The sequence below is a fragment of the Silene latifolia genome, chromosome 10, assembly GCF_048544455.1.
Source record: "Silene latifolia isolate original U9 population chromosome 10, ASM4854445v1, whole genome shotgun sequence".
Taxonomy (NCBI): Eukaryota; Viridiplantae; Streptophyta; class Magnoliopsida; order Caryophyllales; family Caryophyllaceae; genus Silene; species Silene latifolia.
In genome coordinates, this window is record NC_133535.1 from 26335421 (window position 1) to 26352477 (window position 17057).

Here is a 17057-nt window from a genome sequence, read left to right on the forward strand (position 1 = left end):
GCATCGGGGCATTCTCGCCACAAAAAAAAATGTTTTGGTTCACTTCAATACAAACATCTTAATTGTACTGGGTGATTATGTTCAAACAAATTCTACGTAATGGGCCTGACAGTACTATGATTATCACGCTATGAGGTAGATTCACACAAGCTTTTTTCGAATAATGAGGGAACCTGCATTCATTATCTTCAATGTTCACCGATCAACCCTCGTGAATACTCCGCAATTGTTATCGGAGAAGCTTGAACGTGACATCCTTGGGGAGTTCTACCCAAGTTTTAATCAAAATATTCTTTTTAACTCTTTCAAAGGAGTTGATTTAGTTTTGGATGTAGGAGATTTATGACCAACCTACTTCGAGACAAGAATTTTCCAAAACTCAACGTAAGTAGGGACACGAGAGATCCCGTCTTCACCAGGGTTGGATCATAATTCTCATATAGTCAAAGATTCAATCAAAACGTGGGAGATTTACATATAAACCTAGACTTAGACGCGGATCTCCTATGTGTAGATTAATATTTCGCCTTTTTAAAAAAATATATATAATAATTGATACAACATAATTGATACATGAATTTTATTGATTTATCGTTGTAATTTCCAGCGTAATTTAACTTTGTCGGATTTGTTGTGTTGTCATTAGATTTTTAATTTGGTGCAATTTATTGTTGTTTTTTCGTAGCGTTGATTTTAAAAGTGGAAATAAGAAATAGATGAGTGGCACAATCAGAATTATACCTGACTAAATTAAGTAATTAACCCAACAGAATGACCGGACTCATAAGTCATACTCGACCGAACACCCAAATTCAAGATCTGAGTTTGACCTGAATTTGAATTGACTCAACCCAGGTCAATATAACCCCACCCAAATGTTTATGTGTTGGCACTAATTATTATCCATAAATAATTCGATAATAGTTTATTCGAAAATGACTCAAATCCGAAATATCCCGGCTCAACCTGACGTTTAGTGATTGGGCTCAGAAATGAAACTATCTAAAAGAGGTTCAGCCCAACAAAATGAAGAAAGTTGAGATGACGAAATAAAAACCCTTGCATCTATAAACCTCAAATGTTCCACTTGTTCACTCCCCTCTCAATTACCAAACCCTAATCCCCAAATTCATCCGCCGTTGAAGAAACAGAAACCAGAAGCTCAGAAAAATGCCGGCAGGACATGGATTAAGAGCTAGAACAAGAGATCTGTTCGCAAGGCCATTCAGACGAAAGGGTGTTATCCCAATTTCAACATACTTGAGGACCTTCCATGTCGGAGAGTACGTCGATGTCAAGGTTAATGGTGCTATTCACAAGGGTATGCCCCACAAGTTCTACCATGGTCGTACTGGTCGTGTCTGGAATGTCACCAAGCGTGCCATTGGTGTTGAGGTTAACAAGCAGGTATACGTCATTTCCTCTGATTTCATTCATTTCATATCATTTTCATCGCGTTTTTGTTTCGTAATTTGTTTGATTCATTGATTATGAGCGTGATAATTTATTGGGTTAGTGTTTTTGGTTATGATGTTGTATTGTAGTACTCCCTCCGTTGATTCCCAATCATTTGTTTTAGCTTTTTTATTCTTTGTGAGGCGTATTTTACTTTAGCAAACGATTGCGATATCGCGGTTTGAGACTTGGTCTCGTAATTGCTTGTATGTTCTGGTATTCAGCAGTTATTGTTTCAAAATGTGATCTTTATTTGAGGAAAAACCTTGATAACTTAGGCTGTCACCGATATTTAATTCCACTGCCACTATGGTTTGGGTTGCTGGTTTTGGGGACGTTATTCTTTGAGGATATTTTCTACTGCTTTTACTTTTAAACGAGATTGTACTTTTGAATGAGATTGTACTTTAGTAGTAATCAAATTATAAGCACACTTTGTTACGGTCTATTGGATGTGGGCTAAAATTCGTGCATTTTTAGGCCTTAATCCCTGTTTGGACTCCGAAAATGGAGGGAGAGGGAGGGGAGGGAAGGGGGAAAGAGGGAAAGGAATGGGAGGCGAGGGAAGGAGAGGTGTAATGGTGGGTGAGAGTTTTCCCTCCAATTCTTTCCTATGTTGGAGGGGAAACAATTTGCCTTTCAGGATCATTATCCCTCCTCTCAAATTCCTTCATCCCCATTTTGCTATCCAAACAATGGAAATTGCCTCCCTCCGAATCCCTCCCTTCTCTTTCCTTCCAAATTGCCTGAGTGTTTCAACTTTTGCTTGATGTTATGATTTAGTTTGTTGATCATTGCTTTTAACTGTTTCTTAGAAAATTGATTGCCCTTATTTTCATTTGTTGTAATCACTAAGGACGTGTTTGGATAACATAAGTGGAAGGAAAGGGAGGGGAAGGGAAAGGGAGAGAAAGGAAGGGGGTGTGGGTGTTTGGATACAATTTCCCTTCAAATCTTGCCAATGTTGGAGAGATTTTGATTTGCCTTGGAGGAGGAAAATTGGATTCCTCCAAATCTCTTCTCCTCCATTTCCCTCCACCCTCATTTCCTATCCAAACTAGGGATTTTAAATCCCCTATTCCCTCTCCCTTTCTTTTCCCTCCAAATCACTCAATCCAAACACACTCTAAGTGAAGTTCTTTATGCAATTATCATTATGGGTTTTTTGGAACCTGTGTCTTAGATTCAGAGGGGAACATTTATTTGGTTTCCCTCGCTCTGTAATTCTGGTGTTCTTGTAGTTGTTTCTTGCTTATGCATGTTATTCAATAAAATTGCTTGATTTTGATTTAGTGCATACCTGTTATCTCCATACAATTATTGGGTATCCACTAGGGTAACATTTATTTGGTTTCCCCCGATAATTTCTGAGTGCTGTAGTTTTGGTTTGAGTTTTTGCATACTGGTGATGTTCTCCCATGGATGTCTTTCCCTGGTGCCATTCACCTTACTTTATCAGTGCAGTTTTCCCTGAGCTCCGCAGTAACCTTTTTTTTTGGGCTCTTCTCTTAGTTTCGTGATATATTTATACTCTCTTACTAACATGGTTATGCACATGTAGGTGAGGAACAAGATCATCCCAAAGAGGATCCATGTTCGTATTGAGCACGTGCAGCCATCAAGGTGCCAGGAGGACTTCAAGCTCCGAGTGAAGAAGAATGACCAACTTAAGGCCGAGGCCAAGGCTAAGGGTGTGAGGATCAGTACTAAGAGGCAGCCAGAGGGTCCTAAGCCTGGTTTCCTGGTCGAGGGTACAACAATTGAGACTGTTACTCCCATCCCATATGATGTTACCAACGATCTGAAGGGCGGTTACTAGAACTGTGTTCTGTTGTTCTTATGCTTTTTATGTTGTCTTTATTATTCTCTTTTGAAGGCTTTAGGCGAATGCACAATCGCTTGTTGAATTTTGGATGTGAACCTATTTGCAATTTTAGGAGTAATCAATATATGGGATTTGCTTCGATGCTATATTGCTCTCTGTTTTAGTATTTCTCTTGGACTTCCTGATAGTAGCACTGCTATCTTGTGTGGTCTGTTATCACACACAGACACAATAGACTCTCATCATCCCAGAAATTGCGTATTTGTGTTTCTTAGAAGGTCAATCTGGATTTACAGATTCACTCAGTTCTCAGACAATTCTTCTATGTGGTATGGTGAATAATTATAGTACCAAGGTTACCACTTATATAGTTGTGCCAGCTAGTTAGGGATGTCACTGGGGCGGGTTAATGCGGATACCGCCCCGCACCCGCCCCAATTGGGCGGATATGGGTGATACATAAATGGGTGATGGGGCGGGTGTAGGTGTCTAAAACGTGACCCGCCACGGGTAGTGGGGCGGGGACGGGTTTTGCTTATCACCCGCCCCGCCCCGTACCCGCCCCGTACCCGCCTGCCCCGCCTGCCATACCCATTAATATATTGGCCAGTTGGCCACTGACCGACAAATTTGAATTGCACAACAGTCAACAGCACAACAAATAAATAATGTTGTATGGCCTTTATCTTTATAAAAGTCCTAGTGGCCCATGTTGCTCTTATCTTTTAGTACTACTTTGTCTACTTGACTACTTACTTCTACCTTCCAAATCCAAATCAAAATTAGGTTAAAAAAAAAAATTGGTACTCACCTCAGTCACCTGCAGCCACGCCATTTTCAGGTAATTTCCTTTTTTTTTTTTTTATTGTTTTTCCTTATTCATTCTTCTTCTTTTTTGTTTCTTCAATTATTTTGTTGTATTGCATCTTCCGTTCTCCCTTTATTTTTATAGATGTATAGGTTTCATTTTGTTTCAATGATTTTTATTGTTTGTAGATTTTCATTTTATGATTTGTTGAAGTAATATGTTGGTTTAGTATCATTAACTTCTGATTACTACCTTATAATGTTGTAGTTTTCAATCGTATGACATTGAGGAGGATGAAGATTGTTTCACGGACGAAGAGGGCTGATTTTAGACTACAAATTGAAGAAATGCTGATTTAGTTGCGAAAATTGGTGTATTAAATTTCTCGGATAATCACTTCGATTTTGGACTGTAAACTTTTCTAAGAATTTGTGCTTTTGGACTGTAAATTTTTCTCAGCATTCTCAATTTTCAATGTATTTGGAGTTTTTGGACTGTAAAATTTGGGCGGGTGATCCGGGTATGGGGCGGGTTATCTGGGCCTTGCCATGGATTGGGGCAGGTAAAGGTTTATAGGTGTCGCCTGGCAGGCAGGCAACGAAATAGAAAAGTTGACCCATCACGGGTCGCGGGCCGGGTGCGGGGGATAAAATTGCTGGTGGGTATGGGTCTGGGATATGCATTACCCGCCCCGCCCCGCCCCAATGACATCCCTACAGCTAGTCTTGCTTGTGACGGACTAATTCCGTCACAAGCTTGTGACCTCTCACAAAGGTTCATCCCATGTGCTTGCCACTCACCTCTCAATAGGCATTTTGTGAGAGGAAATGGTATCCGTCACAAGCTTGTGACGGATATCGTCCGTCTTTAATGAGATTTTGTGTAGTTGTGCTCGGAGTACCTCTGTACTAGTTACCACCTTGACTGGTTTTTTGGATTGAGGGTACAACAATCGTGACTGTTCCTACTCCCATCCCATATGATGTCACCAACGATCTCAAGGGCGGTTACTAGGAATTGTTGTCTGTTGTGCGTATTCTTGTTATGCTCTCTATTATTTTCTTCAAAGGCTTTAGAGTTTAGACGAATGCACAGTTGCTTGTTGAATCTTGGATGTGTGGACTTATTTGCAATTTTAGGAGTAATCAAATTTAATGCTAGATTGCTTGAATGCTTGCTGCTGTTTTATTTCTCGTGGTCGTGGACGTTCTAATGGTTGCACTGTATCCTGTATGGTCTGTTAGCGAACACATTAGAAAACCTTTTTCATCATTTAGTTGTGTTGTTGCATTGATTCACACAAGTTTCGTAAAGAAGCGTCGAGGCAAATTCACACAAGTTTCGCATTATTTCTTTGATGATTGATTTTCAAAGATTACATTTCGGAAGGTGCAGAAATAAATACATTTATAAGACCGAATACAACTTATGTATTGCGAAGAAGAGCGACGTAATTATAAAAGCAAGACAAACTGTATTATTTAAATATATTATGACATAATAATGGTGTGAATTGAAAAGCAGTGGCGAATTCTTGTGACCGAGTAAGCCCAAAGGCAATTCATCAAGCCTTCGGTGTAAAGCTCTTGAACTTAGACTCCATCTCGTACCAAGATTCCAAGTTAATGAGCTCATTGAACTCCGAAAATGTTGCCATCTGGTCCAAGTCATCCCTAGTACTTCCCTTCTCTTTCAAGATCTTCATGATATTAACCAATGCACGAGCAGTAGCATACACTGCTGTGAGCGAGTGAGCAATCAGATGAAAACCCATTTCCTTGAACTCTTCTGGTGTGTGTAAGGGAGTCTTCCCTCCTTCAATCATATTGGCAATTCTCAAACCCTTTGTCTTACTGGAAACCTCCTTCAACTCGTCAATATTAGCCGGTGCCTCAACAAAGGTTGCATCAGCTCCTGCCTCACTGTAGAGATTAGCACGTCTAATTCCTTCCTCAAGACCGTGAGGTGCACGTGCATCAGTCCTGGCCACAAGGAAGAAGTCGGAATCACCAATAGCTTCTCTTGCAGCGGCGATTTTGAGGGCATGCTCCTCTGCAGGAACAACTGCCTTGCCACGCATATGACCTGAAAAGGCCAACGAAAGAGGATACATATCATATACTTAGATTTTTTGCTCTTAAATGTGTATCAATGTCGAAAATGTAAAGAATTGTTGGCGCTTACCACACTTCTTCGGCCACACTTGATCCTGTCGAAAATGTAGTATGGTAGAGTTAGTTCCGATTAAACAGCAATCTAAAGACATGCCTAAATGGTATGGGAAAATATGGTGAAAGCATTATCATTTCACCTCCAGGAAGACACCCTTTGCGCCAGCTGCAATTAACTCCTTGATAAACCTTTGGACGTTAAGAGGACCGCCTCCACCGGTGTCTATGTATCATAATAACACAACAAGAGATTCTTGAGAAAATGTAAGTGAAAATGTTTATTTTACTAATCAATTCTTTGAATCTAAAAAGATAGAATAGTAAAAGAAGTGAGCAATGTGGAAATGTTACCTCCGTCGACAATAACACACAAGTTTGGAGCAGCCTTAGTAATTTTGGCAGTTGCTTGTACAACTTCCGTTGTCCTACATCAACCAGTCATGCATGTCAACAGAGGAATGAGATATTGGAAGTAAGGATCAAAACCAAGAAAAAGAGATCAGACGTAGAAGAGAAACATACGTGAGTAAGCCAAAGTCAGGTAAGCCAAGCATGGCAGCAGAGACACTGTAACCTGAGACGAATGCAGCATGGAAGCCGGTCTTCTCCACGACAGAAGCCGAAAGGGCGTCTTGGACGCCAGGCATTAGGACTGACCCATGCTCCTCTATCAATCGGTGCATTGTTGTTTTTCGCTCGACTGCATTACTGCTGGTTGCCATTTCAGGAGACTGAAGAGGAGGATAATTAGAAAGTTTAATTACTTATTTAGTTGTGTTTTGTTGTTGGAACCTCTGTTTGTTCTTCTATTTATAGTAGTTGTATCTCATTGGTTTATTTTTCTTTGGGAAAATGCACGTGGTGCCCTTGAAGTTTCGATTTTTGCCCGAAATACCCAATTTTATGTTCCGGAAATCTTTAAGAGGCTATAATTCGTGTCTACGAGTTCAGAAAATGATAATTTTTTTTTTCAAATCGATTATCTTTTCGAGAATTACAATTTGAAAAAAAAAATTATCGTATTTGGATCCAGTGGCTAGGAGTTTTTGTACGGCAAAGTTTTTTTAAATGAACAAACTTTGAGTGACCATATCTCTCGCTCACGAATTCCAAACTCGGCAATTTTTTTTTTCAAGTCGTAGTTCTCGAAATGATAATCAATTTGAAAAAAAAAATTGTCACTTTCTGAGTTCGTAAACACGAGTTATAGTCTCTTAAAGTTCTCTAGATCAAAAAATTGGGTATTTCGGGCAAAACATCAAAGTTGAAGGGCACCGCGTGCATTTTCCCTTTTTCTTTTGCAAGTTTTGTACCAGACGCCTTCACACATAAAAGTAAACAAAATGTTAGGTATATTTTCCGGAATATTCAATCAAATCGACTTTAAAGGAGGAAAAACATCCGAGTAAAAGATTTAAAAACGCAAATTACTACGAGTATATTAGATAAACTTACAAATTAAATAAAATAACATATTTTTTAACTCACATGGCCTTTTAAATCTATTACGAACAACTTCCATTAATTATGTTAAAAGAAATATTCACTCGACCCAATAATAATTAGGGTATTTGTTTACTTTTTAACTATTTGAGAAATAATGAAATATATATACTTTTTCCAACAAAAATTACTCCGTAAAAAATATTTTAACTAAACATAAACAAATGATTGAGATGGGGCGAGTATGTTATTAGTTCGGTGGACTAATACTTTTTTCACTTTATTTTAAATGCTTTTCTGACTTCTCATAAACATAAGATCGGATAAAATAAAGGGAGTAATAATTAAACTCCGTTTTACATAAATAAATCTTCTTAATTTAGAAAATAGTACTATGTAAAAGGCGATATAGTTGTTGACAAGTTTCAGGTTTTTTGTTTTCTCAAAAAAATTGGTGCGAAGAGGAAATTTCATGAATTTTTCGTTTTTTGTTCATGAAATGAAATTTCGTGGGTGTTGGGTTATTTGGAGGTTCCTCAATGCAACCTTGCAGACAGATACGACAGGGTCCATCCATGTTACAAATTGAATCTTGTACTTCAATCTTAAGAGAGTTGCATAGGTAGGCGATTTTTATCACAAGTCTTGGACAAAAAATCACCATAATGACTCCCTCTACAACAAAAAAAAAAAAAAACGAAAAAGAAAAAAAAACGTACTTTGTATCCTTAAAAAAAAAGGTAAAAATTGGCAAAAAAGAAAAAAAGAAAAAAGAAAAAATTGGTAAACTAATTGATAATGTCCATTCATGCAAAACTGCAAAAGGCTTTGCCCGGAAGGATGGAGTGTAATGGTTAAAACTTGGGTGAAATTCCCACGAGACCCAGGTTTAAGCCTCCCCAAGAGCAAAATCTTGTGGAGCATTCTTGGCCTGAGTCCATGCCTAATAGACTTCGAGCCTGTCACCCTCGGGTGGCTTACCTGGTATACGTGGTTTGCAGGCTATCACGTACACCCGCGGATTTACCCAGTGCGCATTGAAGGTAGCGGTTGCGGATTCCCTCGTCACAAAAAAAAAAAAAAAAAAAACTGTATAAGGCTTTGGTGACATCCAAAATAAATGCGAGCTCTACAAGTTAAAAGTGACAAAGATCCTTGTGAATGCAAGTATAATTAACAGAATTTATTGACATATTTGACTACTTATTCAATTTATAGAATCTATTAGAACAATAACAATATAAGAACTTTATATTAAGTTCTTCTTATGCCATATCATATTTTATTAGTTACAATATTTAAGAAATTTTGCCCACAATAGATGACATTTGTATAAAGTTCTCAAATTAAAAATATAAAATAAGTAATTGGTCTTCCGCATTTTTCAAAGTATGCTTATTGGTTCTCAAATTCCCATGTATGAACAATCAAATTCTTATTTTGAAACTCAATTCTTAAAATTAAGAATAACCTTTTACTTGCAATAGAAGAACTTTTTATTTTGAGTTCTAATTGATCACCCCAAGACTAAGAACCACTATTGTTATTACTCTTAAATATGTTTGTACTCAGCAATTTAGATTAATATATTGTTTCTATTATTTGCAAAATGAAAAATAAGGACATAAACAAATCATTAATAAGATATTTATAACATTTTTCATGGGTAAAAATATTAACTTTTGTTTTTCTTCCTAATATCCTTATTCTGTTATTACCGTTGTCACTTCGAGGTTCCACTTATAGATGTGGCGATTATCTATACTCGGTTGAGGTGTTTGTTTGTAATGTCGGTATCGTCCACCCAAATCTTTTACAATTGGTGGCCTATTATGATCCTTTTGTTATTTCCGTGAATCTTGCAAGTAATTGGGTGATGCTTTCAGTTGTGGATGCATGATCGGGATGGACAATTCGTTGACACAATTTATCTAGAAGTCGATGACTATTTACTTTTGGATATTAGTTGATTTAATAAACATTAATCTTCTGATTTAATTTTAATAACTCATGATTTAGCAAGGATTGCGTTTTTTTTTACAACAATAAACTGTTATAAATAAATAAAATCAGTACGGAGTACATTAGAGTACAAACAAAGGGGCATCAGCAACTCCAAAACCGCGTGCTACCCAAGTACAAGTAGTGCTAATCAAAGAAACAAGACGACTTCTCTTGAACGGCGGATGGTAATGAGCATCAAACTCGAGAGAATGGACATCCTTCCGCTTCATCCTCATAACGGTAACAGTAGTGTGGGTGTACTTGCAAAAAGAAGCTGAAACCATAGATCTTTTCCCTTTATTGGCAGAAGCATGATCCTTTTAGCAAGGATTGTAATACTTTTCATTAGTTCTTATTAATAAAGTACTTGAGTTGTTCTATTATTGTTGTAATGATATTCGTTACCTCAGTTTACCGAGATGGTAACTCCCTTATTTATCTACCACAGCATCACAACATCACTCAAATCATACATACCCTGCTCCGGCGAAATTTTGAATAAATAAAGGCGATTGTAATTTTCCGACGAGATGAAGGATTATTGCAAAATTTAATTGCAATAAAATTGAATAGAATGGTACCATAGTTGAGCACTTAAGCAACATCAATGGAGAATAATCATAAGCTCATTACTCGGTTCTCTCTTGCATTTGACCCTTAGCAAAAACCTCCCATGGCCGTCACCGACCTTCCTTCCCCATTCTCATATATCCTCGATTTGGCCTCTTACTTCGCCTCTCTTATTATGAGGCCTTTCTACTCTATCGTGCACTCCGTCTCCTCTTAATTTTGATGTATGCCGTGGGTGGATTAGAGGAGTGATAGGCGGCTGGATAAGGGGAAGTTTGTGTTGGTATTGGTAGGTTTGGTGGTGAAGGATTGAGTTGATAAGGTAATTAAAAGTTCGCCTTTTTGGATAAGGTGACTAATGGTGAAAGTGTGGAACATGTGTGTAGGTGGAGTTATGGTGGGAGAGGAGATGAGTGTAGGTAGAGTTAGGGCCGAGGTGAGGATGCGAGGTAAGTGGAGATTAGAATAGGATATTATATACGTCAATGAAATTAGTCGATTGTTACGTGTTTAAAATTAATGGAATCCCAAATACGCAGCCACTATAATACTCGCCCTGTTAGGGACCCGTTGACTGACCTATTGACCAAGGGAGAACCCTGACAAGGGAGACAGGGGAGAATAGATGGCCAATGTAACCCGATACTTGACCTAGCAGAGGCCACTCGGCCGAGTATTTGAGGTACTTGACTGAGTGGGGCGTACTCGGCCGAGTATGTCTATACTCGACCGAGTACCTAGCTCGTCGGACAGCGCGTTAATATAAAACGCGGAGACTTAAACATAAATCATTTTCGACGGCTCCTTTTCTCACTCCTAAACCTACTCTCTCTCTCTCTCTCTCTCTCTCTCCCTCTCTCCCCCAATTCTCTCATCTCATTCTACACATCTTGGGTGGCCTTGAACACTAATCCGAGGAGAGAGACGGTCTATGCATGAAGTCATCGAGTCAGATTGTCGCCGCCGTCGGCACCGGTCTGCGTCTCAAGGTGTGTTTGTGAATAATTGTCATCTTTTAATAGATCTTGAATAGCTTAGTGATAAGGTACAATTGTTACTTGTAGGATTCGATGTGAGGCTTGATTGGCGTAATATAATGGGCGCATTTTCATGAAATAGCAAAAAGGTAGGGTTTCACTACTCGGTCGGTTGTGTAATTAATTTAAGATTGATGTGATTGATTGATTGATTAACATGTTGTATTGGATTGATATTGGTTGAGATGATATTGTGTTGATATTGAGATTGGTATTGTTAAAATGAGACCATTTTCGGGAGATGGTTCAAACCCCATGTTCGCCTCTTGTGGCTCCCATCACAAGAGGGATCGGATGTGCACATTAATGATCTGGGTGCGCTCGTTGTGATGAGCGGGGCTTAGGTGGGAACGACTGCGGTCTCCCACTGGGCGGTCTCCCACTGACGGTGAGGATTACTTGTTGCGATGGGTAATCTAGCAGGACTACACACTTAAGTGTGTAGTCGGTTATTGACTAGTAATGGGGTTGGAGAATGTTATTGCAATCGGATTGGTTGTGCTTGTGTATTTTTTGTTGCCCCGCATTCTTATATTGGTTATGAAGTTGACTGACCCCGTTTATTGTTTTCTAAACTGTGGTGATCCATTCGGGGATGGTGAACAGTTGGTTTAGCAGGTGTTGGCTAGTATGTTGCTTGCGAGATACAGAGGGGATCGAGTTGTCACACTGTCTAGCTAGTTGTCTATGTCACTTATGCTTAGTAGTTTCTTTCAGTTGATACAAAGTTGTATTCCTTTTGTTATGTTTGTATAAGCGGTAAGATTACATTTAATAAACGTTCTGTTATGGTCTATTTGATATATCTACCTCGGGCAACCTAGATAGTAATGCCTTTACTTATTGGGGAAGGTCTTGTTAAGACTCCTTGGTAAGTGGGGGTGTTACATCCACCTCATTAACTAAGTGATCAATTTGACAAAAACTAGTATGAGGGTTATGTTTACTTGTTACTCCGTAAATAATAGGTACCGCAAAGACTTCTTAAAGTGAAGGGGTGTACTAGGTAGAAAATAAAAAACATAGGATTGCTATGTAGAAAAACCCAAAGAAAAAATAGAAATCTATTGCTTGAGATGAATGAGAAAAAGAACGAGAATAGGTGTTTGTGTGGAAACAAGATTAGTACCTTAAGGTACCTAGGAGGTCGTAACTACCCTCCTACACTTTGTGATCCACCCTTTAATGCAAGAGTTTTAGCCGCGGTTGTAGATGCGTAATCTAATAAACAACGCTAAATTACTTATAATAATTTAGCGTTCAACACTTAATGATATAATTCTAAAACTTAAACACAAGAATTCCCAACGATACTTATATATCAAGAAGATTCCAATAACACAACATCAACTAGAATCTTCACAAGAGTACTTGTGGATGCTAAATTACAAACTAAGGGTTAGATGGCTGATTACCTCCATGATCGGATAGACTCGCCGTGCCACTTCTACTTCTACTGCTAATGCTAATCCACGCTACGCCTAAGAGACTAATATAAAGATAGACTAAGTTGTAGTTGTTGTTGTTTGGTTGAATGAAATGCCTCCTTGTATATATGCATCACCCGGCTCCTTGGAAGCTACTCCTTAGTGAAAGACGGTTAATAAACCGCCGAATCTTCTTGAAGTTTCATATGTGCGCTTATCATGCCACTTAGCGCAGCGTTCCTCAATTTGGACTTCTTGGACTTCGTTTGTCTTCAATCTTGGATTAACATAACTTAAGCCCAATACTCTTATTCCTTAGTTTTTAGGCCCACATACCTTTAAAATAATAAATTTAATACCTTAATTAAATTAGACGCCAATAATAGATAAATCTTTTAAATTCGGTTGAATTAAGTACTCTTTCTCAATAACGTGAATCAAGCATCACTACTTCACGAATCACGTCAAGTTGATTTTAGGGTTGTAGCCAATGCAAGGCTTTTTCACTACTTGTATAGCTGTGTAACTCAACCACTAGTACATAACTACAACTCTACAATGTTATAAAAGTCATAAAAGTACTATGAATTGTAAACTTTGCACATGCACTTTTTCCATTATCAACTAATCAAATTAAAAGGAGCTTGACATAACACTTCAATCAAGGAAACATTACATTGCATCGGACCATAAAACGTCATAATTAAACGTCCAACTATTCAAAATTTTGCAAGACTAACTTACGCTCAAACAATGACAATAACAAATGCATGATTAATTAATTAAAAATCCAACGGTTTTGCCATAATTAGGACAACCTAAATTTGATAATCAAGTAGCTTTTGGTGTCAAGTTCTTGAATTTGGACTCCATCTCATACCATGATTCCAAACTAATAAGCTCATTGAATTCGGAAAATGTAGCCATTTGGTCCAAGTCCTCTCTGGTAGTACCCTTCTCCTTCAAGATCTTCATGATATTAACTAGGGCACGAGCTGTGGCGTACACTGCTGTGAGTGAATGCGCAATCAAGTGGAAACCCATCTCTTTGAACTCTTCGGGTGTGTGCAATGGAGTCTTTCCTCCTTCAATCATGTTTGCAATTCTCAACCCCTTTGTTTTAGAAGAGACTTCCAACAACTCATCAACATTTGCGGGTGCTTCAACAAATGTAGCATCTGCTCCAGCCTATAATTGCCAAGGTTATATGAAATATAAAAAAAAAAAAACAGAAGGAGACAACCACCAATGTTTCTTATTTTCTTTGATACTTTCAATAAAACAATACTGTAGTAGTTTATTTTTTCTACTAGAACTCGAGGTTTCCCGACTTCTACTACTAATGCATATAAACCTAATAACTTAGTTAACCAAATGTTATCTAGAAATTTCATGGAATAGACATTATTAATCATCAAGGTTAAGATTTTTATGTTAGTATCGTTAATTTTAATAAGAGATGGTCTCAAATTAATGTAATATGACACCAATTCATATGCACACCTCTCTGTACATGTTAGCACGTCTAATCCCCTCTTCAAGACCATGAGGTGCTCGGGCATCAGTCCTAGCCACAAGGAAAAAGTCGGAATCACCAATAGCTTCTCTTGCTGCTGCTATCTTAAGTGCATGCTCCTCTGCGGGTATCACCTGCAAAATTTTAGTTATATTATTAGACAAACTGTATATTATAAGTCAAAGTTAAATGTAAATGTGAGATATTAAGTCAAAAGATGTAGGGATGAATTTACCGTCTTGCCACGCATGTGACCACATTTCTTAGGCCACTCTTGGTCCTGAAAACAAGAAAACAAAAGAAGATTTAAAATAAGACTACTTGGCCGTGTCCATGTTATTACAATTATGAAGTCACACACTATGAATCATTCATTCAAGGTGTAGAACTAGATCTTGGAATCTCATCCAACAAGTTGCATTGAACAACTACGTAATTTAGGACCACACTAACTTTACATCATTGTAATTTCTAAGTGTGTAATATTATTATACCTCAAGGAAAACACCTTTAGCTCCGGCAGCGATCAACTCCCTAATAAACCTTTGTACATTCAAAGGACCACCTCCTCCGGTGTCTACCAACCAATGAACAAAAGTTAATTTTACATACAAAATATTATCGAAACAATGTTTAATTTCATCAACATAGATTGGTTAAAGTATATACATAAACGACGGGTAAACTCACCTCCATCAACAATAACACAAATGTTGGGGGCAGCTGCCGTGATCCTACGAGTAGCTTGTACGACTTCTGTTGTTCTGTATTAAAAAAGAATATCATCACTACAAAACTCATCGTTTATCCTACAAAATGCAGACGTTTTTTCTACACGCGACATATATATGACAAAATATGTTTGAAATATTTTGAAAAATCAAAAGGAATGTTAACATAATTGATCCCAAATACAAAATCACAATGTAGCTATTAGCTAGGCATAATTAACTCGTAGTCCTCATTGAAAATTATAAATGAGTGATAGTCTTATTAAATTGGCCCACTATGGATAGAAAGTTAAGGAACTCATAATTTCTATCTTTAGTAATGGCCAACTAGATTAGACACTCTTTTCATGAGAGGATCCTTGAAAAAGATCGTGATCTTAACATTTTCAATTCATCAATCAATCCCAATCGTCAAAATTTTTAACTTAGCGCAAGTCACGGAAGTTAATTTTCAAAATACAGAACTAATACCATATTAAAAAATCATCTCAACCAAAGACTTAAGCTGATGGTTGGAATTCCATGATCGATTTTATATTCTAACAGAAACAATTTCTAAATGCTAATATACCAGCACGTAGAATTAGCAACATGGAGTGACAATTTCATGACCCAAATTGCTAAAAACAATTTATTCGTCACGGCTAAATTAAGTTTCAATGAGTGATACAATTTCACGACCCAAATCGAACCTAATGTAATAACGACAAATAAACGCGACATCGATTACATGACATCCAAAGTGTTGTTAACCAGGTCAAATATATGAGAATTAAACAAATAATCTAGTGATTTTGTCTTTGGACATGTCGTGTTCGAGTCTGATTTATAAGAGCGACTACTATACGTCCTTAGATCTCCAATTATTTGAAAAGTTCACCAACTTTATTGACCTAAATTATTGACGATTATAAAATGCATGAATTCATTTTTACACAAACTTATAAATCTATAAATATAATATTGTCAAACATTTAAATCAATTACTAACGTACATTTTTAGCTTAATAAGAGGGATCCTAGTTAAACCCTACGATTTATTCATTTTTAAGATTAATTTCAAACAATAATAACTATTAATTAAGACGTTAATTAAGACGGGTGAATAAATTAAGACGGGTTAATCCGAAGGTGTAAGAAATTAAATGAAACATGTGAAGAAATAAAGACTAAAAACACAAATGAAGTAAAGATGAGTGAAGTGAATATACGTGAGCAAGCCAAAGTCAGGCAATCCAAGCATGGCAGCGGAGACACTGTAACCGGAAACAAAGGCGGCATGGAAGCCAGTCTTCTCCACAACAGCGGCCGAAAGGGCGTCTTGGACACCAGGCATAAGAATTGACCCATGCTCCTCAATCAATCGGTGCATTGTGGTCTTTCGGCCGGTGCCATTAGTGTACGACCCGTTAGTCGTACCGTTGGTAGCACCATTGGTCGCCATTGTGGAAAAGAGAGGAAATGAAGAAGGAGATTAGGAAGGAGGAGTTGAGAGAATTGTGTATGAGATGAAGCTTTCCTTTGGTTTGACTCCTATTTATACTAGTTTTTAGTACAGGGATGCTGCCACTAATAATACGTAATACATTAAGCCAAATTCTTGTTTCACACAGCCAAATTTGTCTAAAATAAATAAGACCGAGTTTTGTGACTATTTTATGATCAAGTGTAACCACGTGGTCCAGTTTGTGTCATAGCTTATGCTAACTTATTTTTATAAACTTGTTACATTTGGGTGTAAATTAAGCAGTTTCAAAATCTCATTTTATTGTTTAAGACGAAAATGGTCCGTCGGAAAAGAGACCAACTCATCAATTAAGGCATAATCTGTATATTATATTATATTTAACTTGTAGTTGTAGACCAGTAATTAGTTGTGCTGTAGGGTAGAAATGGTAATACATCTTACAAATAATATAACGAGTATGATGGGAATTTTTGTAGGGGTATTTTTGTACTTTTAAATCGTGTTTTTTGTTTTTATTGAAGGGGAAAGTTCCTGATTTGTTTTTTTTTTTTTTTTTAAGAAGTGGAAATTTCGTGGTTTGAATTAATTGACAAAGGCTGATT

The 17057-nt window shown here is 37.5% G+C and overlaps 3 protein-coding genes and 1 long non-coding RNA gene across 4 annotated transcripts; 2 read left to right on the forward strand and 2 right to left on the reverse strand.

Moving 5' to 3' along the window:
* Positions 1 to 1075: 1075 nt before the first annotated feature.
* On the forward strand, positions 1076 to 3426 carry LOC141605396 (large ribosomal subunit protein eL21z/eL21y). The gene is made up of 2 exons (XM_074424131.1): positions 1076 to 1407; positions 3017 to 3426. The coding sequence occupies exons 1-2, from the start codon at positions 1171 to 1173 to the stop codon at positions 3272 to 3274; spliced, it is 495 nt and encodes a 164-aa protein (XP_074280232.1). The 5' UTR covers positions 1076 to 1170; the 3' UTR covers positions 3275 to 3426.
* Positions 3427 to 4019: 593 nt separating this feature from the next.
* Positions 4020 to 4567, forward strand: LOC141605397 (uncharacterized). Its single transcript, XR_012526347.1, has 2 exons — positions 4020 to 4121; positions 4356 to 4567. It is a non-coding gene; the product is annotated as an uncharacterized LOC141605397 (long non-coding RNA).
* Positions 4568 to 5417: 850 nt separating this feature from the next.
* On the reverse strand, positions 5418 to 7050 carry LOC141605394 (petal death protein-like). The gene is made up of 5 exons (XM_074424130.1): positions 6782 to 7050; positions 6611 to 6684; positions 6400 to 6482; positions 6273 to 6297; positions 5418 to 6173 (listed from the first exon to the last, which is right to left on the reverse strand). The coding sequence occupies exons 1-5, from the start codon at positions 6979 to 6981 to the stop codon at positions 5653 to 5655; spliced, it is 903 nt and encodes a 300-aa protein (XP_074280231.1). The 5' UTR covers positions 6982 to 7050; the 3' UTR covers positions 5418 to 5652.
* Positions 7051 to 13349: 6299 nt separating this feature from the next.
* On the reverse strand, positions 13350 to 16506 carry LOC141605398 (petal death protein-like). Its single transcript, XM_074424132.1, has 6 exons — positions 16199 to 16506; positions 14947 to 15020; positions 14751 to 14833; positions 14492 to 14536; positions 14244 to 14390; positions 13350 to 13928 (listed from the first exon to the last, which is right to left on the reverse strand). Exons 1-6 carry the CDS (start codon positions 16429 to 16431, stop codon positions 13572 to 13574), a joined length of 939 nt encoding a protein of 312 aa, XP_074280233.1. The 5' UTR covers positions 16432 to 16506; the 3' UTR covers positions 13350 to 13571.
* Between the last annotated feature and the right edge of the window lie 551 nt (positions 16507 to 17057).

Coding starts and splice junctions, on each gene's coding strand:
- LOC141605394 (XM_074424130.1), bottom strand. CDS start 6,981: ATGGCAACCAGCAGTAATGCAGTCGAGCGAAAAACAACAATGCACCGA. Junction 6,483..6,610: donor GTGTGTTATTGTCGACGGAG/GTAACATTTCCA, acceptor TATGATACATAG/ACACCGGTGGAGGCGGTCCT. Junction 6,174..6,272: donor AGTGTGGCCGAAGAAGTGTG/GTAAGCGCCAAC, acceptor TGGCCTTTTCAG/GTCATATGCGTGGCAAGGCA.
- LOC141605398 (XM_074424132.1), bottom strand. CDS start 16,431: ATGGCGACCAATGGTGCTACCAACGGTACGACTAACGGGTCGTACACT. Junction 14,391..14,491: donor GTCACATGCGTGGCAAGACG/GTAAATTCATCC, acceptor AAAATTTTGCAG/GTGATACCCGCAGAGGAGCA. Junction 13,929..14,243: donor GTGCTAACATGTACAGAGAG/GTGTGCATATGA, acceptor TGGCAATTATAG/GCTGGAGCAGATGCTACATT.
- LOC141605396 (XM_074424131.1), top strand. CDS start 1,171: ATGCCGGCAGGACATGGATTAAGAGCTAGAACAAGAGATCTGTTCGCA. Junction 1,408..3,016: donor GTGTTGAGGTTAACAAGCAG/GTATACGTCATT, acceptor ATGCACATGTAG/GTGAGGAACAAGATCATCCC.